This window comes from Punctularia strigosozonata (assembly GCF_000264995.1).
Source record: "Punctularia strigosozonata HHB-11173 SS5 unplaced genomic scaffold PUNSTscaffold_3, whole genome shotgun sequence".
Lineage (NCBI taxonomy): Eukaryota > Fungi > Basidiomycota > Agaricomycetes > Corticiales > Punctulariaceae > Punctularia > Punctularia strigosozonata.
The window spans coordinates 542202-565797 of NW_006767435.1; the positions used below are offsets into that span (position 1 = coordinate 542202).

At 56.3% G+C, this 23596-nt stretch overlaps 9 protein-coding genes across 9 annotated transcripts; 4 read left to right on the forward strand and 5 right to left on the reverse strand.

Moving 5' to 3' along the window:
* Window positions 1-401: 401 nt before the first annotated feature.
* On the reverse strand, window positions 402-2708 carry PUNSTDRAFT_118766 (glycoside hydrolase family 47 protein; the record flags this gene model as incomplete). Its single annotated transcript, XM_007380761.1, has 14 exons — window positions 402-589; window positions 657-1248; window positions 1304-1432; window positions 1484-1555; window positions 1615-1681; window positions 1737-1762; window positions 1819-1842; window positions 1891-1950; window positions 2005-2134; window positions 2184-2257; window positions 2312-2329; window positions 2388-2490; window positions 2539-2585; window positions 2610-2708. The coding sequence occupies 14 exons, from the start codon at window positions 2706-2708 to the stop codon at window positions 402-404; spliced, it is 1629 nt and encodes a 542-aa protein (XP_007380823.1).
* A 1208-nt stretch (window positions 2709-3916) lies between these two features.
* PUNSTDRAFT_42604 (uncharacterized protein) lies at window positions 3917-6023 on the forward strand (the record flags this gene model as incomplete). The annotated part of the gene is made up of 7 exons (XM_007380762.1): window positions 3917-3994; window positions 4071-4085; window positions 4147-4417; window positions 4486-5059; window positions 5119-5599; window positions 5668-5874; window positions 5946-6023. The coding sequence occupies 7 exons, from the start codon at window positions 3917-3919 to the stop codon at window positions 6021-6023; spliced, it is 1704 nt and encodes a 567-aa protein (XP_007380824.1).
* A 642-nt stretch (window positions 6024-6665) lies between these two features.
* Window positions 6666-9609, reverse strand: PUNSTDRAFT_62008 (eukaryotic translation initiation factor 3 subunit 8; the record flags this gene model as incomplete). The annotated part of the gene is made up of 7 exons (XM_007380763.1): window positions 6666-6736; window positions 6792-7183; window positions 7246-8030; window positions 8084-8596; window positions 8653-8874; window positions 8927-9173; window positions 9209-9609. The coding sequence occupies 7 exons, from the start codon at window positions 9607-9609 to the stop codon at window positions 6666-6668; spliced, it is 2631 nt and encodes an 876-aa protein (XP_007380825.1).
* Window positions 9610-9781: 172 nt separating this feature from the next.
* PUNSTDRAFT_98377 (UDP-3-O-glucosamine N-acyltransferase) lies at window positions 9782-11938 on the forward strand. The gene is made up of 8 exons (XM_007380764.1): window positions 9782-9912; window positions 9968-10098; window positions 10154-10613; window positions 10669-10844; window positions 10900-11126; window positions 11178-11398; window positions 11459-11562; window positions 11616-11938. Exons 1-8 carry the CDS (start codon window positions 9836-9838, stop codon window positions 11780-11782), a joined length of 1563 nt encoding a protein of 520 aa, XP_007380826.1. The 5' UTR covers window positions 9782-9835; the 3' UTR covers window positions 11783-11938.
* A 215-nt stretch (window positions 11939-12153) lies between these two features.
* PUNSTDRAFT_61849 (adenylylsulfate kinase) lies at window positions 12154-13004 on the forward strand (the record flags this gene model as incomplete). Its single annotated transcript, XM_007380765.1, has 5 exons — window positions 12154-12181; window positions 12253-12338; window positions 12394-12543; window positions 12606-12810; window positions 12874-13004. The coding sequence occupies 5 exons, from the start codon at window positions 12154-12156 to the stop codon at window positions 13002-13004; spliced, it is 600 nt and encodes a 199-aa protein (XP_007380827.1).
* Window positions 13005-15135: 2131 nt separating this feature from the next.
* PUNSTDRAFT_42607 (kinase-like protein) lies at window positions 15136-16186 on the reverse strand (the record flags this gene model as incomplete). The annotated part of the gene is made up of 2 exons (XM_007380766.1): window positions 15136-15309; window positions 15362-16186. The coding sequence occupies 2 exons, from the start codon at window positions 16184-16186 to the stop codon at window positions 15136-15138; spliced, it is 999 nt and encodes a 332-aa protein (XP_007380828.1).
* Window positions 16187-19315: 3129 nt separating this feature from the next.
* On the reverse strand, window positions 19316-20391 carry PUNSTDRAFT_98388 (1,2-dihydroxy-3-keto-5-methylthiopentene dioxygenase). The gene is made up of 4 exons (XM_007380767.1): window positions 20064-20391; window positions 19950-20014; window positions 19763-19890; window positions 19316-19704 (listed from the first exon to the last, which is right to left on the reverse strand). The coding sequence occupies exons 1-4, from the start codon at window positions 20318-20320 to the stop codon at window positions 19600-19602; spliced, it is 555 nt and encodes a 184-aa protein (XP_007380829.1). The 5' UTR covers window positions 20321-20391; the 3' UTR covers window positions 19316-19599.
* A 164-nt stretch (window positions 20392-20555) lies between these two features.
* Window positions 20556-22140, forward strand: PUNSTDRAFT_50363 (uncharacterized protein). The gene is made up of 3 exons (XM_007380768.1): window positions 20556-20678; window positions 20740-21540; window positions 21595-22140. Exons 1-3 carry the CDS (start codon window positions 20607-20609, stop codon window positions 21841-21843), a joined length of 1122 nt encoding a protein of 373 aa, XP_007380830.1. The 5' UTR covers window positions 20556-20606; the 3' UTR covers window positions 21844-22140.
* PUNSTDRAFT_82899 (uncharacterized protein) lies at window positions 22127-23497 on the reverse strand (the record flags this gene model as incomplete). The annotated part of the gene is made up of 4 exons (XM_007380769.1): window positions 23276-23497; window positions 23006-23214; window positions 22855-22952; window positions 22127-22792 (listed from the first exon to the last, which is right to left on the reverse strand). Coding segments are annotated over exons 3-4 (741 nt in total), but the record flags the coding sequence as incomplete, so codon positions are not given.
* Between the last annotated feature and the right edge of the window lie 99 nt (window positions 23498-23596).

Below are 23596 nucleotides of genomic sequence, written 5' to 3' on the forward strand. Positions count from 1 at the left end.
GGGGGGGGGGCACGAAACGCGGGGGGAAATGGCAGAACGGCGAGGTGAGGTGGAAGTTGCGGGCTTGCGCGCATCGGATGATTGCTTGAGAGAACCCGCCCTTGGGCGAGCAGGAGACACAGTCGTTCCCTTGGGGGGGAGGGACGGTATGATGGCACCGGTCTCTGACGCGATCGACAGCATTCTGCCCGGACAGGGGCGGGCTTGTCACTTCGTTCTGCCTTGTCTATTTTGGCGATGATCCTCGTCGTTGCTGCGCGCTCGGCGCGACGTCGCCTTCCATTTGTCCCCGTGGAGAACGCGTGGAACATGGCCTCCATTGCTCGTATAAAAACTGGTCTACAACGCTCGTGATACTGCTATGGATCGGATTCCTGGAATAACATGGAGGGGGGCAGCACTCAGAATCCCTTGTATAGATCCGCGATTTGTTTGGGCGCGATGGGAACCTCGCTGATCTGGGCCAGATTGGCGGGCTGCGCTTTGGTGCGCGACCCGCCCGTGTTGTTTGGTGGGTTGAGCTTGCCCGTGCCGTAAGTCGCCTTGGCGGGAGGAGCCTTGAACGGGTGCGCTTCGGTGTTGAATACGACTTCGATCAGATGGTGTCGGCATAAGCAATTCCAGATAAGAGAGCAAGGAAGGGGAGCGGAACGCACAGTCGTTCAAGCTGATATGGTCCGGATCGTCAAACGTGAGGTAGAGGTACTTGAGCACCTCGGCGTAGAAGAACGACTGCGTATCGTCCATCAGCGTCGTGGTGTTCGAGTTGACGTCGTTGATCGGAGCGTACGCGCCCGTCTGCGAGGCGCGGGTGAACTGCTGGAAGCTCTCCACGACACTCGCCGCGCGGTCGAGGTACTTCGTGTCGCCCGTGACGCGGTATGCGTAGAAGTTACTCTCCATCACCTCCGGACGCTGCACCCAGAATCCGTCGCCGGGATAGATGTAGAAGCCATGCTCCTGGTAGAACGCAAGATCGTCCGCGGACGGCGTCGCACCGGAAAAGTTGGTCTGAGGCGAGATCCACGCGAAGGCTTCGGGCCCGATGCCGGTCGCGGTGGCCGCGTACGTGTTCCAGCAGGCGTCGACGAGCTCGAGCGCGATGTCGACGATGGTCTGGTTGTTGAGCATTTGACCGCCCATGAGCCAGTTTCCGCCGTGGAAGCACGCAAGATGCGATCCGATGACGCGAATTTCTGCGTCATCTGTGAGGTCGGCGAGGTAGGTCCAATTGCCGACGGTTGAGGTCTGAAGGGAGACTTGCCGTTCAACAGGCATCGAACGAAATGTGTAAGAAGCTTACGCTGAGGAGGGTCCGGATGGAACTGTCAACGGCGGTTGCCCAGACGGTCGCAAGGTCGTCATGGTCGTTGGTCAAGCGGGGGTACTTGATTAGGTACTCGAGGTAGCTATCCGTGCCTCCACCCCAGGTCTGCGCCAACCACTATAAGACAGCAAAAATGACCAGGGGACTGACACGCACCACGTAGGCGCCCACAAACTCGCCGGTAGATGCGTCAATGCCCTGTGCTGGCAGGCCCGGGAGTGGATCGGGCTATCAAGGCGGGCGTCTGAGTGCGGTGCATAGAAATCGGGCGAGCAACTCGAACCCACCAAGCTGGCGATGTGCTCAACCGCCGCGACTGCCAAGTTTTGGTACGTGGTGTTGCCGGTGTAGTGGCTATAGCGCGCATCATGAGCGATGGATCACGAAGGTACCGCTCACGAAAATTTACGTCAAGCGGTCCCACTCGAGCGAGAGCTGACGAAATCTGGTCTTGAGTCAGGCGGAGAGAGACAGCACGGATCCATCCTTACTGTTCCAGCCCCTGCCACGCTAGTCTGGACGCACATGAGCGCCACGTGGTCACAATACTAAGAAAGACATACAGATTCGGTGCCAGGAGTGTTGGTGGTGAAGTTGAGGTGTCCGAATGGAATTGGGCTCGACTGGAAATCTCACGATTAGGATGCTGTATCGCCCGACAAAGCGATGGTGCTCACGCCAGTAAATGCGAACACGAGTTTGTTCGCGACTTCTTGCGCTTTTTGGACGAGTACAGGATATTTTTGGTCGCTGAGCTCGTACGCGGCCAGGAGGCCGCCCACGTAGCGAATCGTGGTCTCGAAGACGCTGCAAGAAAATGGGCAAGGGCATATCCTTGGTGTATAGAAGCACGCGCCTGATAGTACTGTCCGTTGTTGTGGTATTAAAATCGATACCCGCGGTTTTGTTGACCGCCTCCAAGAACCAGTCCTAAATGCATGTGAGTACGGCTCTCGTGAACCGATCAGACGACCGCTCTTTCACCTCGATGCCCATAATCAGCTGTAAAAACAACGGCGATCATCGACCATCTCGCCACGGATGCTTGATAGGGCTTCACCATAGTGTCCATGGCATCGACCATCGATGCCCCCCAGCCGCCGAGGCTATCGGAAAAGCTCTTGGACTCCGGAGTGAGTTCATCGTGTCCGAACGCATACTCTCTTATCAGATCTGTCAGAACCGTCCTTCGCAGCGATTAGATAGCGCACCTGTAGGCGGAGTAGGTGTCCGTAAAGATTTTCTTGACTGCCGCCTTCTACGCAGCGGCACTCGCAGGTACGGTCAGACCCGCTTTCTGCACCTGGACGGCCTGAACCAGAGCTGACGGGGAGGACCCGCTGATGGATACGACAGCGATCAAAAGCTTGCGGAGATGCATAAGGCTTCAGCAGGGTTCAAAGTATGGTGGGAGGAGGTCGTCTGGGGGGGCCTAGTGACGAGACACCGTTTCAACGCCTTTTACGGTGTCATCCATCTTAAGCATGGCTTCAGACAAGGGTAATCGAACTGATGGCCGACTTCATCGAGGACAAGTGCCATGCTTGTGGGAACACCAGGAAGCGGTGTAGAGCAAGTTCTGCAGGACACTTCAGGACATCGGGGGTTCTATGTTGGTCAGTCGGTATGTCACGCACTGTGGTCCGCTGTCGACGACCACGTTCGATGCTGATACTGCCGACCAAGTGAGCATAGGGCTCGAGTCGCCACTTGCGCTGAGCAACCCAGCAGGGAACATCTACGAGTGGAGAATGCCATCCCGTGATATGCGTTACACATGGCGGAAGTTCAGGAAGCACCAGAGCATCAGCGATGGACTTTGCCAATTCCCAAAACAACCGATATCCGTGCGGAGATGCATCCTCGATAGGATTATGGATTTACAAGTTACACTGCTACAAAGGTAGAGAGGGGTGTAGGTAGGTAGGTAGGTAGGTAGATTGCCGACGAGGTCCCGGTAGCGGAACAGCCGGTTGCTGCGCTGCACGTACGCCACTCGTGCAGTCGACAGCGTGCCAAGCAGCTCGAAAGTGGAATGGTTGCCCGTACGCGGGAAGTTCATGGCGGTGTTTGATAGGCGAGTCGGCGATTCATATTCAGACTCCGCTCGAAGTTCCTCCTTGCTCAGCTGCCAACTTGCCAAGGTCAAGTTGACTTCCTTACGGCAAGTAAGGACGCGAGCCAAACCTCCAATTTCTAGTTAGGAACATACAGTCTTTGGCCAACACGATGTCGATAATCACCTGACTTCCCGAGTTCGGGGATTTTGCACGGAGGTCAAACATGGGGTTGACGAGCTTCGGTGACCTGAGTCGCAGCTCGAGTGCAATGAGACTAACGAGTTTGCACATCAAGACTTGCGAGTACCAGATCTGCTGGATTCACTAATGCTCTACCTCATATCACCTCGGCGAATCCAATCGCGTCATGCTCCAGAATCCAATGATGACAGACCAGCGCTCGCTTCTTCCTTAGCTCAAGCAACATGCTGCTAGTTGTCCTAGCTTTGGCGACGCAGATCACCGACCGCGTGCTCAGTAGTACATAATGCCTACGGGGAAGTAGCACGTTCAACGAGACGTCGTAGCGATGTCCCTGCTACATGGTCTACAGCGAGTCCCTTGCGCTGCTGCCAGCAACAACAAGTGTGCCAAAGACGGCGCCCAGGTTTGCTCACAAGTACGTCACCGAAATACTACATGGCGCCCACTGCGAATGCCTGCTGATTCGCATTCTCATACAGTGTCGCTTAGTGTTGGTCCGTGCTCAGAGTACTCTTCTGCACGATGTGGCTTTTGAGCCCGATCCGCGATATCTAGTATTGCTCGAAGGCTTGCCAGCTTGCACACTGGCATAAGGGACATCAGGATGTGTGCAAGAGCCGGCTTCGGAAGGAAAACTGGACGCCGCAGTGGATTGCGCAGAAGCGGGAGCCTGCATTCGTGGCGCAGGCACACCATCAAGGCACTCACGCTGCGTTTGGGACTCTCCAGCATCACATATGGGGAAATGTGATGGCTATGGACTGTCTGCGTGCTGAGGCTAACGAAGGTGAGATCAGAAACAGGGACCTCACGCTCGGTTTCGTAGGTGCGCGCACGTCGTTCGTTCACTGTTGGAGTCCGAGCGATATTGATACTTACTGCGGTTATTCTCAGCTTCGGGAGATCTCCGGCATTTGATCCGCACCGTCAATGCCCTTCCCAGTGACTATTCCGGGTCGTGTACCGTCCTCATGAACGACCACGATCCCGTCGTCACGAGCCGGAACCTGATGGCCCTACTCTTCCTCGCCGGACATCTCGCCGGCGATTTCGAGCGCGACATCGAGCTCGTCTTTCACCTCCTGTACTCTGCAGCGGTGACCCCTGACCACGCTAGCTCCGTCTCCTTCATCGTCCAGCGGATCTTCACGCAGGCCATGCCGAATCTTGAAGGCATGAAGAATTACTCGTGCCGCTACGATGCCGACAACGACGGCGGGACAGTGCAGGCCACGTTCTCGGTGCACGTTTTCGCGTATCTGATTGGGATGGGCGCATCGACTTTCCCCTGGTCGAAGGCACGAGAAGCCATGCTCGGCGTCGTGCAGGCGCCTGAGAGGCTGGATTTCAAGGAACGGCATTTGTCTTGGCTATCGCCCGCGCATCGTTTGGCGTTTGTCAGGTACTGGTCCACGGGCATCGTCCTGCCCTTCGGAGCCGACCTCTCGGCTTATACTGAACCCAACCGGTACGACGATCGTTGCTATTCCAAAGGGCCCCCGCGTGTGCTCATACCCCGACCCACAGCTTCATGTTCTCCCGCAACGCGGAGTGGCTCACGAGAGACGCCGAGTGCCCCCTTTACGGCTGGGACGCGCGCGACTGCGTGGCCACCGGCCGGGAGCACGGCTGCACTCCGGAGGACATCTTCGGTTGCTTCTACTTTCACGTGAAGAACGAGCTCGCCGAATTCGCGCGCCGCCTGCGTCGGTTCAAGCTCGACGTCCGCATCACGTCGAGCGACGCGCTCGCACTCGCGGACGTGATTAAGGCGCGCTCCGATCCGTTCCTCGCCCCGTTCTGGCCGCCGCGCTTCGACCGGGTGGAGACGTCGAACGTGTCTGACTACGTGGGCATCCGCCGCATGCTCGAGGGTTGGGGGTCGCTACTGAATCCTGCTGACCCCCACGCCGCGATGCTGATGTACTCTATGAATTGGCGGGCACCGGGACAAGCGGATCTCGAGGACGACGTACTCGACGGCCCTATCATGAAGCGGTCGCGCGAGGTCAGCGCGCGGGCGGAAAACTACGAAGTACGGAAGACACGCTGATGCTCTAAATCACTTTGCGACAGAGGAGGTATCTCAACTCCGACGTGTTCACCAATCGCGGATGGGAGTATTGGCCGCCTTCGTCTGCCGCGTTCAGATTCCTCGAGACCATCAACGCCTTCTACGACGACGACGGCGATTTCCAAAGATACCTCGCGTCGAACGGATTCCACGCAGTCGCTCGACGGCTCGGCATCCGCATGCGCGACGTCAATAAGATCGTCCCGAAGGTGTGCGGGTCTGGCCTCTGCGCTGTTCTTACGACGTCGCTCACGCTGGATTGAACGTTCCTCCTTCGCAGAGGGTCGGATTCGGATTCGATGCGGCATCCAAGCAGCTGCCGCCGTTCTCCTCAGAGGACATGTATTTGCTCGGTTAGTGTCCTACGCCTAGCCGCTGGACTGTCGCCTTTGGTGCTGACGCCGACCCTCTTTTCGGGCAGGGCGGATGGGTAGCGCAAGTTTTCACGAGCGATTTTTCGAGTTCGAGGCTATACGCCTTTCGGATGCGTCTATGGAGCTTGATTGAACGCCGAGGGTAGAGATGGTGACTGCGGTCGATTGGCACGTTTCCACCATATTGATTCCAATTCTAGTTCAACGTTTGATCACTTGAGCATAGTAAGTAGATCTCAAATACTCAAGTGATTTGACGCCGTGGGCTTAGGATTGGGGTTCGAGGTTCGTTCACTTGGTGGCCGATGCGCGCTGGCGCTGAAAATGGTGCAACCTCTCGAATTACGATATATCTTTGCTCTTCACATTGACGATTGCCTGCGAGGGGTATTACGGCTCCTACGCAATATGAACAATTCTGAGTGATTTCGGATGGCGGAAGGGGCTGACAACCGGTAGCCGCGTCTTGCCGCTCACCGAAGGGAGCCTTCGTTCTCATCTTGAGCACATATTCCCATTTCCGTGATCGGGGTCAGCAACTGCCAGCGGCCATCGCATTTTGCCTAGTACATGGACACCATAACATACAGAAGACATGCATATTGCGATACACCGAGTCATAGTCCCTACCTTCCACCCGCCATCTGATTGCCGAGTCCTTGCGCGAAGCGTGCACCGCGTCCACCACGTGCGCCGCCTTCAAAAAGCGTTTGGTCAATTAAGATATCGAAATCTGAATGCAGAAGACATACCACGAAGGCCGCCACGCCCACCCTCCCGCCGCCCCCGACGCTCCTGTGTCTGCTCGCCGCCCTTGTTGCCATCCTCGCGGCTCCAGCCGGGGGTGTTGCCGAGCTTAAGGTCGATCGCCTTCTCGCTCTGCTCGACCATAGCCGCGACCTTCTCCGCGAGCGTCTGCACAAGCTGCTGCGTCCGCGAGAGCTCTACGCGATGGAAGACGACGACGCCTGCGGACTGGTCAATGGACGCGGGAAGCTCCTCGTTCCAGATCATCTTCGAGATGATCGAGGTCACGTTCCGCACGGGCAGGGAGAATATGCGCGAGAGCACGGAGAGCGACAGCGTGGTGTAATGCGGCGCGTAAGTGTAGAGGTAGGTGCGCAGGCCCTCCTCTTGGATGCGCCTAAGAGAAAGCGACGCGTCAGCGACTTCGCTTTCGTTACGGAAGGGATGGCTTATGCTCACTTCGCCAACATGTCCTTGACGGAAGCGGCTTCGGGCATCAAGCTCCAAATCTTGATGCTCTGGATGAGGTCCCGGCAGTGCTGCCAATCACCGTCCTGCAGCGCCCGGCTGGCTTGCATGATGTGATCCCTCGTGCTCTCAGGCGGGCCCGTGAACACCTGGCGATCCGCGAAGTCCAGCAGTCGCCTGAACGGCTTCGAGATCACCTTCCGCTTCTGCTCTTCCGAGTCGAGGCTGGCGAGGAGCGGGATCTCGACGAGCATGCTCGACACGAGGAACGCCGCCTCGAGCAGCTCGGTGTTGATGTGCATGTGGAACGGCAGCTGGCGCTGGCGCTCCGCGCGCTCCTGCTCCGGCGTCAGCGTCTGATACCGTTGCTGGTGCACACCCTGGGCGAGCAGCTCCTTCACGCGCTGGGTCGTGAAGATGTCCTGGAGCGTCGCCTGGGACTCCTTGATCAGGCCGCAACGGAACGCGCAGAGTCCGAGCTGCACGACAGTGCGGTTGTACAGAATCTGCGTTGCAACGTCCGCAGAGTGGATGGACTCCTGAAGATGCGACATGAGCAACATGTCGCGCGCGGTATAGAAGTCGTTGTGCAGCGCGTGGTGGTAAATGTGGCTTAGCATGGCCCGCGTGCGGAGGAGGGAGTTGCCGGACTTGTAGAGATGCACGCAGAGCGAGCGGATGAGGGCGGAAGAGGAACCGGCAGATTCGAGCGTCATGTTGGGTTTCACACCGGCTGAGCTGGCAGCAGACTCGAGAGCGTTGACCACTGCGTCGGGCTGTTGTGTTGGAATGAGGTATTGCACGTAACTAGTTCGAAGGATCGACAAACCTTCGAATAAATGTGCTCAAGCCTCCGCATGATGACTCGCGCCAACGAATCATCCTGGTCGCTGATCTCGTATAAGGCCTGTGTCCGGCAGATGGTGCAGTAGAGCCCCTTCTCGTCTTTCAAACGTTCCACGTATTCGGTACCATGCGGGTCGATGTTCTGCAAGCTCTTGGTGAACTCATCGTCCAGCCTGTCCACGAAGCTGATGATGCTTCCACGGATGTGAACGATGCCATCCTTCTCCGTTTCCGGACTGCGCTCGACGAACTCCTCGTACTCTTCCGTAACCTCTTGGATGGAGTACGCCCGTTCGGCGGCGACGATGGCCACCAGCTGGTCAACCTCACGCTGGGCGGCAAGCCATAGCTCGATAGACATATGAGTGGCTGAAGCAGGGGTAAAGTCGAAGCGAGAGGAGACCAAGGCAAGGAGGATGCGGATGCGCTGGTAGGTAGTCACGGCAACTTCGAGGAGCTTTTCGAGGATACGTATTTGTTCCAGGCGGTCTGTGTTCTAATCACGAAATATCTGAATGGCCGCAATGTGGCAAGCAGGATGACTGGTCTGACCTTCTTTCCGCGAGCCTCCTGAATAAGTTGCAGCTGCTTGAATATGGAATCGGCGGTGAATTGCATGGTCCTGCCACCCCTCCCCACGGTCTCGAAGCCGTCTCCTTCCCCTTCTTCCTCCGCTTCTTCTGCAGCCCTCCTCGCCCTAGTAATTCTGGATGCAGTAGGTGGTTGACCGGCAGACAAAGAAGCCTTGTATTTCCGCTCGAATTCTTCCGGGTCCTACAGTTCTCGTCATACATATACTGGCAATTGCTAGTTGAAATTCGAGTACCTCGCGGTATTGCTTGATACTATCCTCATACTCCTTAATAGTCTTCTTGACCTTTTGCTTCATCGCGGTGAGGGCACGGGCATTGCTGGCATTCATCTTCTTGGCCTCCTTCTCCTTCGCCACCGCCTGGTTCAGCGACGTCTCCAAGTTGGCGAGGGTACGAATATAGAACGACGGGACGGGCTCCGAAACGTTCTGTTGGCGCTGGACCATACGAACCAGCTTGTCGAATTCTGCGCATCCCCGTCTGAGATCAGCGATCACCGTGCTCAAACGCCTGACGGACCATTCGATATAGCGACCCAATCGTTAATTTTGAGCGCGTTGTCCATCACCTTGCCCGCCGCCTCCATCTCCTCCAATCGCTTGTCCCTCGCGCTCTTCACGACCCGCTTTCCACCGTCCTCGTCGCTGCCTTCCTCGTCCTCCTCCGTCCTCAGAAACCGAGACCGCTTGGGCGCTGCTTCCCCCTCTGCCTCACTCATACTCTCTTCATCTTCGTCGGACGACGATTCGTCGCTGGAGTCGGACCCCGCCGTGCGGAGGAACCGGGACATTGGTGTTTTCTGCGCGGGCGCAGCGGGTTTTGCCTGGCGCTCATCGTCGGAGGACATGAGCTCCTCCTCCTCAGAGGAAGAGCTGTCACTGTCGGAGTCGCCAGCTTGCCTGAAAAATCTGGACATGATCGCGAGAGAGGGCAAACGAGGATATCTGAGCGCTACAGAGACTCACAGCGCGGGCGGCGACTGGGTCAAAAATTAGAGTTCACTGATAGGAGATCACGTGGCATCTGCTCCTTCAATTGATCCTCGATTGCACAGTCAGTCAGACCGAGTCACAACTGCGAGCATTGGCAATCTGGCCGTCGAGGACTGAGATCACCGAGCCAGGATCACTACCGACACAACTATGGATTTTGCTGTGAGCCAGTCGATACACGTCGTCCCCGAGCTTTTGGCCGTCGTCCTCGCGGGCTTCGGGAACGAGTGAGTGTAGGTATAACTCTTCGTTCAAGCGCTCAGATCCTCACTGCGGATATAGATTAATACCTTTGACGAGCCCCTTGACCAGCGATCATGGGGACGAACCATGCCCAAAAGCTTTGCTACCGATAGCGAACAAACCAATGCTCGAATACCCGCTCGCATGGCTCGAGCAATCTGGCATCAAAGGTAAGATTGCCTCTCTTTCCGTGTTATGGAAGTCACGCCTCATCATTTCCCGTAGACGTCCTCTTGATCTGCCCTGCCGTCCATAAAGAGCCGATATCGCACTATGTCCACTCCTCCTCGTCCTTTCCCTCCTTAAGCATCGACCTCCAAACGTTCGACGAGACGCAAGATCTCAGCGTCGGCACCTGCACCGTCCTCCGCCACTTTGCGAACCGCATCAAGCGCGACTTCGTGCTGCTTCCCTGCGACCTCATCCCTCCTCCGAACCTGCCTCTTTCCACGCTACTGGACAAGTTCAGGACAGAGACCGTCAGCGACGGGGCGATCGCGACCGCGTGTTTCATCGAAGCCCCAAAGCCGGACAAGAACAGTCTCATCGATGAATGGGGGATGCCTGCGCAGAGGGTGCCGATCGTGTACGACGAGACGACCGGGACCTTGCTGCACATTGACACCCCCGACGACTCGGACCGCAACGCAGAGGAGATCGAGCTCCGGATGTCCCTCCTTTCCAAGTACGATCAGCGCTGCTCCCCTCTTCCCGGCTGACGGGCACCCCGTTGTTCATAGGTATCCCAGGACAAGGCTATCCTCTGTGTTCCAAGATTCGCACGTCTACGTCTGCAAACGTACTATCCTGGATGCATTGGAACAGAAATCCGACCTCGATTCCATTCGCGACGAATTCATCCCCTGGCTCTGCAAGCCGCAGTACCAGCGCACCCGGAGACAGAAGTACGGACAAGGTAACCCCCTGTGGGTATCATTCAGGCCCAGGAGGCTAACGCCGGCCGGTTATAGTACTTGCGCCGATCACCAACTCAACTTCGCAGGAGACGGCGCTGCGACATTCGACGTTACACTTGCAGTCACCCACTTCCGGCGCGGACTCGGTAGACACGGAAGACTCGGAGGAAAAGCCCACCTCCTCCGCCAGTCTGCGGGTTGGCGTCGTCGTCCACCGCGCGAGGGACGGCTTCACCGGACGCGCAAACAACCTTCACTCGTATCTCGAACTCAATCGTCACGTACGTTAACCGGACACTCTAACTGTTCCGCGCCTGACCAAGACGCCGCAGTTCCTCACCCAAACGACGTACTCCCTCCCTAGCGACCCGGAAAACCGAGCTCTCATCGACCCCAAGGCGAACATCTCGTCCGATTCGATGGTGGGGCAGTCGACCCGCGTCGAAGAGCGGGCGAGCATCAAGCGCTCGATCATCGGCCCGCACTGCGTCATCGGGAAGATGGCGAAGGTCGTGGGCTGTGTCCTTCTGGATCACTGCGTTATCGCCGATGGGTGAGCAGGAGTCACTTCTGGGATACCAGTGCAACTGTGTCTGACGGGATTCTCGATCAGCGCTAAGCTGGAGGGGTGCATATTGGGCAAAAGTACCAAGGTGGGACCCAAAGCCGAACTGGTACGCTGCGTCACACAGGCGGGATACGAAGTCGAAGCAGGCGGTGAGCGCGCGTGGCTCTTCACCCATATCCACCGCTGACTGAGCTTCGTCCAGAAACGTATAAACACGAGCGTCTTGAGACCAGCGATTGGGCCGCGGCGTCCGAGGAAGAAGGCTCCGAAGATGAAGATGATGGAGACGAAACCGAGAGCGAGGCCGCGACAGGGACAGGCACGCAGAACACGACCGACACAGAGGAGACGACCGAGAGCGAAGCGTAGGAGGAAACTGACGAGAGCAATGAAGTTCTGGACGTCTCGGCGGTGTTTGCGGACAGTAGCGATAGATCACGCCGCACCTTACTATGGCCGGAGCCGTGCACGCCTACGGGCACCCACATCTGTAACACTCAGGAATAGAATCCACGCAAGAGTCCCTATGTTAGGAGATCCGGGAGGAGTTGAATCCGAGCGGCATCGGACTCGAGTCGGGCTTTCAGTGGACGGGCTCCGCGAAGGGCCAGCGACGAAGTCAGCAGGATGATGATGCCATCGCGCAATCCGTTCGCACCTGACCTCTCCCAACTTTTATCAACATCATTCTCGATCGACGATGGGCTGCTCGTTTTCGCCGCCGGGGCTAGCGCATTCAGATGGCGACCAACATAACCTTTCACCCTGGTCAGCGTAGTTAACCCGTCTGATCAGGAGAACCTTGACTGACGAGGAGGAAACGTTCTCGTTACGCGAAGGCTCGGTGTCGCAGACTGAACGGCAGCAGCTCCTATCCCAGAAGGGCGTTACGATCTGGTTCACGGGCCTCAGCGCCAGCGGCAAGGTCAGGACGGTGATGCACATCGTATCCGAGCGTGCCTGATAACGCCTTCGGGCAGTCAACGATAGCTTGCGCCTTGGAGCAGCATCTCCTCCATCTGCACAAATTCACCTACCGCCTTGACGGCGACAATGTCCGCTTCGGCCTCAACAAGGATCTTGGATTCGACGAGAAATCCCGCAACGAGAACATCCGGAGGATAGGAGAAGTGCGCCTTTTGTCCGCCAACTGGCCGACGATTATGCTGACCGTCGTGTTTTCCCATCGCAGGTCTCCAAGCTCTTCACGGATGCATCATGCGTCACTCTCACGGCGTTCATCTCGCCCTACCGCGCGGATCGCGCTGTCGCCCGCGATCTTCACGAGAAAGCCGGTTTGCCTTTCATAGAAGTTTATGTTGATGCTCCGCTGGACGTCGTCGAGCAGCGCGACCCCAAGGGCCTCTACAAGAAGGCGCGAGCGGGCGAGTTGAAAGGTACACGTCCCGAGATGTCTCCCGCCGTCTTGCCAAGAGGCTAATCCTGGGTGCCAACGGCAGAATTCACCGGAATCTCAGCGCCATACGAGGCACCAGAGAACCCCGAGATCCACATCAGAACCGACCAGTGTGACGTGACCCAGGCCGTTGCCACATGTACGGAGTATCTCACCGCCCGCGGATTCATATAACACCGATTATATTGAGATACGTTACATTGGGACGCGATTAGTTTTCCGTGATGGGACCGACAAATGAAGCAGGGAGAGGCGGGAATCTCGCCGGGGGTGACCAATCGAGGACAAAGGAAAAAGCACGCGAGCTCACTTAGCCGTCGTAACAAGTTCAAAGCCTTCCGGAGGCGCCGTAGGGCCGTTCGTCGCAAATAGTTCATCGCCGCCTATGTCGGATTCTTGCTCTTCCTCGATGATGGTATCCCGACTTACGTCATCCAGAAAATGTGCCAAGCCATTCTCTACCGCCGAGAGCAGCTGAGAGAGGTCCTCTAGTCTGCCGCTCAGCTCGGCAGCCAAGCCCTCCCTTGTTGATAGCATAGCGGGTGTATAAGCCAGGGGTCTGATTTCGGGCCCAAGAGAGTACTTGTTGAGGGACATTGAGCGATTATGAGACAGCGTGCGAGCATGCGAGGACCCATCTGGTCCACCGTTGGTCGGCGAGCCGGAGCGCGAATGAGACCGACTGTGCGACCGACTGTGCGAAGGCGAATGCCCGAACTTCCTCTCCGTAGGCGGGCCGCCTAGGTAACTGGGAGAAGGTATGAAGCTTCGGGTCGGTTGCACGACCGGCGAGGGCGAAGGCGGGAGAAGGTCCGGCATCCCAAGCTGGTGTTCAGACGTGAGTGATGGAATCTACGATCGTATCGCATCATTAGCTTAGGCTGTCGCTGATTCACACGGTGACCACCAACCTTCAAGACATCTTTAAGAACGGGTACGCCAAGATCATGGAGGGCGCCCGCTGAGCTACCATTCCTTTCCCTCGGAACCAAGGCAAACGGCTTGAGCGGTGACGGGGTGGGTTGCGGCGTAGTAGGAACGACCATCGCCGAAGCGGACGTAGACCTAACCAAACTTGGCTTGCGAGATATGGGCGCCCTTAGTCCTGCTGGAGACGGGAGAATAGAAGGACTAGGTGAGCTGTTATTAGGGTTGGCCTGCGCTGACCTCGAGCGCGATAAAGACGCGGGTAACGGAAGAGCGCCTGGTAGCGGAGGCTGCCGCCGCGTAACTCCTGAAGGAGACGGTTCTGGAGATGGCTTGAGCTGGAGGAGTGCTGGAGAGTTTAGAGCTGATGAGATGCTAGACGAGCTGGCCGAGGGTGTATGAGTAGGAGCATCAGCGCGAGAGGCGCTGCTTGGCCCGCCCGGACCAGAAGGTGGAGGGAACTGAAAAGCTGGCGGGGTCCGTTGGGCCGTCGTAGAGGACGATTCCCGGGGGGTCGGGGAGGCCAGCCCGGGCGCGCTGCTTTTCGACCGCTTTCGAGTGACCAGCGGGCGCGCCGAAGGCCCGAGGGGTAGAGATTCCATGGATGCTGATTGGTGTATGACAAGAGGTGAGACTGGGGTGCCAGGGAGTTCGACCCGCGGAGCTGAGGAAACGGCCAGAGGTATCTCCAGGTTAGGAATGTTCCGCGTCGAACGATTGTCGCGAAGGTTGCCGTTCCGGCGCACGGTGATAGCATCCAACCCTGGGTCGGACGCGCTGGGAGCTGTCAGTGATGTAGCAGATGGTGACCGGGAGGGTATGCCGGGACCTAACCGAGGGACAGTCTCTGTCGCCGAGTCGTCATCAGAGCCTGGAACGCTGGAGGTCAGTTGGGACTGTTTCCGTGCTGTGGGAGCACGAGGGGGAAATGCCCAATTAAGCGGCTTGGCGGTATCGCCATCGTCCTCGTTGTTATCCGAAGCAAGTGCCCTCCTGGCGGCGGCGCGATCCCGGGAAGGCACGATAGACGGAGGAAGTGTGGGCGAAGGTGTTGAGGAGTTATCTCTCTGGTCCGCCGCAAAGGGACGATTTGGTGGTATGCGAAACGGGTCCGGCGACGAAGCCGAGTCGTCCTCGAATAATCGCCGGAGCGAGGATGGTAACCGAGCGGGCTGTGCCGGTCTCAGGGTGGGGATAGATGAGAATGGGGCATCCTCCGACTGATCGTTGGGCAATATCAAATTCTCTCGACTGTTGAAGCTGGCTGAAGACCGGCTGCGAATGGTATCAAAGGTCCATGGATCGTTTTCTTCCTGCGGGACACCGCGTAGGCTGCGGAGTTCAATGGATTATCGATGGACACCAAAAACGCGTGCACTTACTCGTTCTCCTCTGCTTCTTCCCAGGCGAGCGGATCCGCTATACTTGCTCTGGTTCCCCCAGTCTGCTTCCAAGCATCGTAGCGCATGATCAGCTCCTTGAGAATAGATACATTTGTCCTCGCTGCGGATTTGATCCACTTCGTCTTCAATAATTCGTCGGCCGATAAACGCTAGGTGTGGACGTGAGCATCATTCCAAATCGAGCAACGAGCCAAAACGTACGTCAGTCGCCTGTTCTCGCAGGCAGTGTGACACGAAGTCCCGCATATCTTTACTACCGTCTTCCTCGTTGAGGCGCGGTGGCTTTGTTTTCTGAATCAGATTCATGACCTTGAAGCCGTCCATCACATGCGCATGAGGAGGCATGCCCTTCACCATCTCGTAAATCGTGATTCCCAAGCTCCAGATGTCAACCTTGTGATCGTACGTGGGGACAACCTGACTCCCCAGCGCAACCTCGGGCGCCATCCACATCGGAGTGCCAATGAGCGTGTGTCGCTTGTTCCCGCCGGTGGAAAACACAGAAACACCGAAATCGCATATCATGACGTTTCCACGGTCTGTAATCAGGATGTTCGCGCACTTGATATCACGATGGATGACGCCCGCCTTGTGGAGATAGCTGAGCGCGATGAGGACCTCGCGCACAATGATGACGATGAATTTCTCTTCGAGAATGCCGTCCCGGCAGGCCTTCATCAAAGTGCGTACCGAACCACCTTGAGCGTACTCCATCGCGATCCATAAGCGTGGACCGTCCAGGTGGCAGCCATAGTACTTCGTGATGTTGGGTGCATCCCGTAGTTGCGCAAGGAGGGCAACCTTGTGGACATTTTGGTGACTATTCCGGTCCGAGGCTGGGCGACTCACCTCCCGCTGAATGTCGGCTACATCATCCCCTCCACCCTCGTCGTCGAAGTTGATGATCTTGAGGGCGACCACGTTCCCAGATGGTATGTGGACCCCTTTGTGAACGGAGCCATAGGCGCCCCTCCCGATCGTCTCGAGACGTCGGTAGAGCTGGTGAACCGACTGCTGCTGTGCCATGCCGCTCAACGGAGAAGCCTCGAATCTGACTTGGGTAAGCGGTTCGAATGTTGTTCGATGCGAGTTGACCGAAGGCCGTCGAGGACCGTTGGAGGCGCTGATCGGTTGACGAACATGCACGGCACAATACAGAGAGCGAGCAACAAGGTCGTCTACGACCTGTGAGGACAGTTCTGAACGAAGTACGAGTAAGAGGCTTGGTAGCCGCCGCAGTGCCAAGCGGACAGAATCAGAGTCTCAAGTTCACGCCACCTGCCGCGACAAATCAAATTCGTCAAATATTTGTGTTCACCAACACACGTAACCTGGCGAGAGCCTCCATGAGACCCGTCATGCATCATGTATGCTACGATACATCACTCGGATCATGGAAAAGAATGGATTGGACATATACCCCGGGCTTAATTTGACTTTCGTCCTCTACCAAAGCTACGCTTCACTAGCAGTTCTCTCTGTGATCGAGAGTCGACGTCTCTTGATGCACACGCTCCTCGTTGGATAGGCACCTCCGGTGAGAATGCCGTTCATGGGTTGTAGCTCCGGACAATATTGGTGAGTATCTGGGAACACTATTCGATTCTTGTTTCTGGCTTCCTATACACACACTCTCTGCTTTTGGTAGGAACCTCACCGATGAGTCGCAGGAGCGCGATCCAGGTCAACATAATGGGTTTAGCTCCACCCCGAACATCCCATCTGACGTAACTCCTGCGCGAATATCCTTGCGACCCTAGCTTTGCGTACGCAGTCTGTGAGGCTGCGTAACGTACTTCCGGACGTACGCATCGTTCTCCGAGCCGCATCCTTGTGTCCCACTGACCCATTGGCATTGCTTAAGCAAGTGTTGACGTCTATACTAGACGTTCATTTCCGCTCGGAGCCTGAAGAACCCCGGCGACCAAAAGGTATTTTGCGCCAGTGTTATACCATTCTGGGGCGGTGATCAGAAGCACCGGAAAGCCACAAGGATCTCTGTACTGCGTCAGGCGCGAACGAACGAAGGTCCGTTGATATATTGCGGAATCTATCACTTCAGCGCTCTCATATCCTTACCAGGAGTGTGCGAACAAGCCCATAGTCTTCCTTCCTTGCGGGTTACTCGGTTGCCTGGTACCTTTGGACCGGGTCGGTCGTGACAAGCGGTGTCCAATGGCCAATTTTCCTCTCCCCAAATTCTCTTGTGGTGTCGCCATCGTTATGGTCCGTGCGTAGCAAAGCCCGCTGATCGCCTTAACTGTACACAAGAAACGTCGCGCCCCGGATGTATCAAGTTCAATCATGAGTCTCATATGAAATTAACTCGGGGCCGCATTCATTTCTGTCCAGCTTTGTCAACCCTCCCGGCGCTATAGCTACGTAAGTCCTTCCAGGAATCGGAACATGTATGGGTCGGCCGCACCTTGCTCACCGGGATCCCCGGAAACGACTCGTGAATGAGTAAACCGATACCTCTCCTGCTCGGCATTGCCCTGAGTTGCACATTCTGCGGATTGCAAGAGCGGCTAGGCATCTGAAATCGCCCCGTGGTGTATCGAAAGCCCTGGAGGCCCCGTCCTGGCTCCCTGTCCATCGGAGTGTCACAAAAACTTCCCGACTCCTACCATGTCCAGTGGTTCCGCCAAGTGTGCGTGTGTATTGGAACCCTTCGGGCCGTTTCCGAGCTTGGACAAAGTCACAGCCCGGGGCAGTGTATGTTGGACGTATCTGGACCTCGAAGACCCCTTGCACATCCGCTATTCTGCATCTCCCCAGGTCATCCAGTTTAGGCTTTCTTACGCTGTCACGCGTGGTCACAGGCAAACTATCGTGCATCTCACGAACCACCTCCACGAACACAGACCTGCCATTGCCCCGGAACCGTCTAGTGGCGTCGCTGCAAGATGTCTGCCGTACCTCAACTCGACTTCGCCGACGCTCTCAACTAGAGATCATTGACCCGCTCCGAGCCATCGTCTTCATACAACGACATCGGCCTCGGCATTGGTCAAACACCGAATATATACTCCACTTTCTGCCTCGACCCTCACAACCATGCTGAGGCGATATACAATGAACCCTATCCCAAGTTGGGGTTGCCGCGATGTCGTTTATTTGCCACCTCCGTCGTTTGGGGATGCTGTAAACGAATTCTCAACCTTCTCCGCTTTTACGGCAAGCGGCAAGTCAAGGGTATTCATCTTCCACAGGCGTGCCAGTTCTCATGGAGCCACAGGATCTGTGGCGCTATAAGTGTAGCAATTTATGTCAAAAGTCAAGGCCCCACGAACGGCTTGGCCGGCTTGCGGCTACGACCCTGAGCAAATCGAAATTGCGGAAACGCCTCCGGAAACACTCCAGATGAAGAGCGTCTATTCGCGACGAAGTGGCGGGGATTGCTCAGAGATGTGCGTCAGATATGACGGCCCCGACCGCAAACCATAATATCTTGGGAGTATGTTCAACTGTCTTTTCTAACATTGGGAAATTTGAATGTTCAGGTGGCGTAGGTGGACAATGCCCACATGGTGCACAATTTGCTACATCAACTGCCTTCAAGTCATCGTCCCGGCGTTGAGATGAGACTATCGGGAACAGCAACTTTTGCACTCGTATATATGGACAAACTCAGCTGTTTGTCCTTCGCAATAGAATATCTGCATGCACCATGATACGTCAGTCTATGGACCGTGTCGCCGACCGCCCCGTCTCCGCGGTCGCTAGACGTCGGTAATCGCGTACTTCTATATGGCACAGCGAGCGTAGACCTTGATCACATACTCAGGACCGCTCGTGTCTCCTAGCTCGTCCAAATTTGTACATTGAGGCCGTCCGACGGCGACTTAGCGTACGCGCAGGGTTCAAGGCGGCAAGCCTCCCGATGCGGCTGCGTGCACAAGGAAACACGATGTAGCTTCGATGGTGAACATGTCCGTGCCCCCCTTGCCATTACTCACCGGCGTGAAGACGACGGCTATTTACGGCCCTCGAACTACTCCGAAGGAAGTTGGGTTAGGACGAATGCAGTATTGCTTACACCTAGACCATAGTCTATAACGTACGGTGTGGGGCCTCCAGTAATGTCCGCGTCTCCCGCAGTTTCAGGTGCTAGCCAATAAGTCACGAACAGTGTGTCGAAGGGTCGCATTAGTCAAGTTCTGTTAGATCATCATTACTTCCTTCAGATGGGTTTACACGCATGTCTCCAAAAAGAGTGTTGAAAGCAGCACATAAACGCATACATTCCGTTCTTCGTTTATTTTGTGACCAGGAAAAGCACTGTTACATTCATTATCAAGTCACAAGAAGCATAGGGCCAACCAATGTTAACATACGAGGCGGCGATATGCCAATTTTACCTGATGGCAGCCGAGTGTGAAGCAAGTGTGTGAAGCCAGGTGGAAGAACAACGTCTGGTGAGCAAGCTCGTGAAATATTCAAGCCGACGCTGAGACCGCGGGGATGCTCTTCAAGTATTGAACCCTGTAAGGGTTCGTGTCCGTCTCCTCGCTGCGGTTGTGAGGAGTCCACTTGGGCTCATCCTGAGTACGGATCAGCCGTTGAATCTCGTTGAGAGGGAGGGATGCATGTTGTATTTACCTGGAATAAGCGCAGAGCCTTGATGGCGTTTTTCTCGTCAAGGGTGAAACGATGGTAGATCCCGGGAGGGATGACGAGAAGATCACCCGGAGTTACATGAATGCGGATCCATTTGTCGTGTGGATGCTCTACAGCAGATAATCGTGAACCCCGATATCCAATGCCGAGTTTTCACGAGGGCACTTACCGCGGACATCGAAGAAACCACTTCCCGAGAGAATGTACCGAATTTCTTCGTCCTCGTGCATATGCCTGCTAAGATGTCAACTCGCTGGCTAGAAATGCGCCACATCGAACGTACTCCTCGAAGAACGTCTTTATCTTGCTCTCGTAGGCATCGCCGAGCCCCTCTTTCGTAACGTTGATGGTATCTCTGTTCTTGTACCCTCTGTTCTTCGCCACGTTGTTGATTTCCACCTCCCAGTTTCCATCCTCGTCGAGCTGGATTGCCCAGTGTAAGACACCAAGAGACTGGAGCGTCTCGAGCGAGACAGGGTTTCCCGAGTCATGCGCAAGGCGCTGATCACCCGGAACATTGTCAAAGTAGTAGGCTCGCATCGTATCTGGTAGGCTAGTTTGGGTGATGGTCGTGGTTTATGGTCAAGTTATGCCAAAGCAATAATGTAATCTTGCGAGTGCTTGCGATTGATTTCATCATCGGACGGCAAGACGAAGCAGGAATGTCGTGAGTATACAGCCACTGCACAGCTTTGTGATTCAATCTGATCCGTACGATCTAGTCAGATCAGTTTCGTAACTTTCGTTCCTTGACTTCAGCAGTGGTTAGCCTTCACCACTGCAAGGCAGTCGGGTCTGAAATACTTGTTCTCGGGGCTTGTATATTATGACTCCTGTTCCTTACAATGGCCAAGCGATCGAAGACGACGCTTTCAAGGTCCTGATCACCGGCTTTGGGGTGAGCAGACAGGTCGCCGGTCTGAGTGTCGGCGCGGCCCGCTGACGTCCGGGGCCACTAGCCCTTCGCAAACATCTCACAGAATCCGTCATGGATGGCGGTCAAGGACCTGCACAATGAGGTACTGGTTGTCGACCCTACTGTCGAGCCAGTTCCTGTTGAGCCGCCCGCGGCAAGCTTACCGCCGCCACCCAAGCGCGCTCCGCCCCCACAAGGCCCGCTGCCTCCACTTGGTGCAAAGCCGGAACCCCCATCTGACAAGATGGACACGACTCCCGACCCTGTGCCAGCGCCAGCGCCTCCGCCCCCACCCCCACCTGCACCCGCGCCTCCCCGAGCGCCCCCCTCTGACCCATCCTCCGACCCCATTCCGATCGAGATCGACCGGGACCCGCGTCAAATACACATAACCACGCATCAGGTTCCCGTAATATACCAACACGTACTGGACGAAGTACCTACCATGCATACACGCCCGCCCACCTTCAAGCACATGCCCGAACTGACTCCCGAGATACCCGCTCCCGAGAAGGGATACGACTTCGTCTTGCACGTCGGAGTCGCAGGTCGTGGACCGCTACGGGTGGAACGGAGGGGACACAAGATAGGCTACTTGATGAAGGATATCACCGGCGAGCTGCCACCCATCGTGGCAAAAGCGGAACTGACGGATCAGGAGAAGGTCGAACTGGCGATGGCGCAAAGGCATCGGGCTGCGAACAACCTAGATGAGAAGGAAGCGAAAGTCGCGGAGGTGCCAAACCGCGGGTTCGGTGTTGGGTACGAGAAGATGCCCGCCGAGCTCGAGACAGACATCAACGTGCCAAAGCTCATACACTACATCAAGGAATCTGGGATGGATGTGGGTATCACCTCTCCCACACTTGCACACGAACGCTAACCTCCGCAAAAACAGGAAATTTACTCGTCAATGGACGCTGGCTACTATCTGTGTGATTTCATCTACTACTGTTCTCTCGCCGAAGCCCAGCGTGCAGTGGCACCCTCTTCCAACTCTCCCAACCACCCCGAAACTCCCGACCGCCCGCGACCAACAAAGGTCCTTTTCCTGCATGTCCCTCCAGTCGGTCAGCCTTTGAGCACCGAAGAAGTAACAGAAACTATCAAGAAGATCGTGATATGGGTTTGCTCTGGGTTGGTTTAGGGGCGTGCAATCATAGCCTGACTGTTTTGTATACCAAAGGCACGCAGGTACTAGCTTCACTGGTCCAGAACTGTCGTCGTCCCATGATGCACTATATCGTGTAGCTATTATTGGGATCAACATCACATCATGTATGACTATCGTATTGCTGATCTACGGGGAACTATCAACGTGGCATGTCCGTGAGGAAATCAACTTGCAAGACTCCAATATCCTATGAGGCCGGATTGTTGGTAGGCGCTGCTGTGCCTGATATCGGCTTTGGAACGGGCTGGGAAACGGGAGTTGGACCAGCATGTCCTCCTGTCACGTTGGGCGTTACTCCGTTCCTCGTCATTATGCTGTTTAAAAGCATCGCCAGCCCATGAGTCTGCGAAGGCTGTAGCATCGCGACGTTGATTTCGAGGTTCATCATTCGGCCTTCAGAAGTGAGACCACGTAGGATAGCAGCCGGCTGGGGTTGTCCCGAAGTGGGAGCTGGAAGAGCTGCGGCAGATACGGGGAGAATCCCGATCGCGGTAAGGGAGGGGAGGGAGGTAATGGGAAGCTGGACGGGGATGAACCCTGGTGCAACCGTCCCCGCGGGCCGAGATGGGGTGTAAGCGCTAGAGGGCGTGGAAGCAACAGGAGTGTTCGAGGTAGACATCGTCGTGGTGGAGGTGGAAGCCGAAGGCGCTGCCAACTGTGCGGGGTTGACGGTCGATGTAGGCGTTGCGTACACATAAGCTGGACCATATCCCGGGTACCCTGTGACGAAGCTTCCTGGCACCTGTGTGTTGATCGTCGGAGTTGGGCGTTGGGTCTGCGCGGTGGCGGCTGCGTTCCGAGCGCGCGCTTCCTTCTCAAGCTGGCTCAGGGTGTTGCGAGCTTGACTGAATTCGCTTTTGAGCGCTTGCAGCGCCGCGCGTTCACTCTCCAGCATGCCGGCTTCGAGGACGTACATCGCGTCCTTCGGCGAAGTCTACGCAGAAGAAAGGATCAGGCCCGTCCACACCGACGCCTCGGGTCAACTGAAGGGAATATCACCTTGCCAGCCCTGGTTCGGATGCGACGAAACCTGTCTTCGAGTGCTCGCTTGCGTTTCATACATTGCAACGCTGTTCGGGTCTCTGCATCGTGCTTCAACTTTGACGCGAAATCAGAACAGATAGCCGTTTCATACCGGATATTTCCTGGCGAAGTAAATCCACTTCGCTCGCTTTGCCCTTGCCTTTTGCATTTCGCGACGACGAGGCGCTCAAGTCCTCTTTAGGGTGCTGCCAGACGTGATACGGTAGCAATCGAGCCACCGCATCTTCCGCGTCACGAAAGGGAGTGTCCACGTCCGGTTTGAGCGATGCGTTATGGTCAGATGCTAAGCGTTGCGCTATCCTGATCGATCAACTGAGATTTAGCGATGGCCCCCCATTCCGCAACTGCAGTCTCGACATACTGTGCGCCGATCTGATCAACGACCCTCTGTTCTTCACTAGTGCGCCTTATCAATCTGGGCGCATCGGGCCTTCTGATCACATTCGATGGTGCATTAGGAGGCGCTGCTGGCTGAATCGGAGTGACGGTCTTCTCCGGTACCGCCGCGCGGGCCCATGCGGGCGCAGACGTCCAAGTGCCATCTCGCGGAGTGAAAGTCGAAGGGGCGGACGGTGAAGCGAATGGTGCAGACGGCCCAGGCGCTTTCGACATACTTGCAGCCGTTGTGGTTGTTTTGCTACGTACGCGCTCGTGACCGCGAGAAAGGCGAAACGTGGTCACG

Coding starts and splice junctions, on each gene's coding strand:
- PUNSTDRAFT_98377 (XM_007380764.1), top strand. CDS start 9,836: ATGGATTTTGCTGTGAGCCAGTCGATACACGTCGTCCCCGAGCTTTTG. Junction 10,099..10,153: donor CGAGCAATCTGGCATCAAAG/GTAAGATTGCCT, acceptor CATTTCCCGTAG/ACGTCCTCTTGATCTGCCCT. Junction 10,845..10,899: donor GAGACAGAAGTACGGACAAG/GTAACCCCCTGT, acceptor GGCCGGTTATAG/TACTTGCGCCGATCACCAAC.
- PUNSTDRAFT_98388 (XM_007380767.1), bottom strand. CDS start 20,320: ATGCGAGCCTACTACTTTGACAATGTTCCGGGTGATCAGCGCCTTGCG. Junction 20,015..20,063: donor ATAAAGACGTTCTTCGAGGA/GTACGTTCGATG, acceptor ACATCTTAGCAG/GCATATGCACGAGGACGAAG. Junction 19,705..19,762: donor AGGCTCTGCGCTTATTCCAG/GTAAATACAACA, acceptor ATCCGTACTCAG/GATGAGCCCAAGTGGACTCC.
- PUNSTDRAFT_50363 (XM_007380768.1), top strand. CDS start 20,607: ATGACTCCTGTTCCTTACAATGGCCAAGCGATCGAAGACGACGCTTTC. Junction 20,679..20,739: donor TCCTGATCACCGGCTTTGGG/GTGAGCAGACAG, acceptor CGGGGCCACTAG/CCCTTCGCAAACATCTCACA. Junction 21,541..21,594: donor TCAAGGAATCTGGGATGGAT/GTGGGTATCACC, acceptor CCGCAAAAACAG/GAAATTTACTCGTCAATGGA.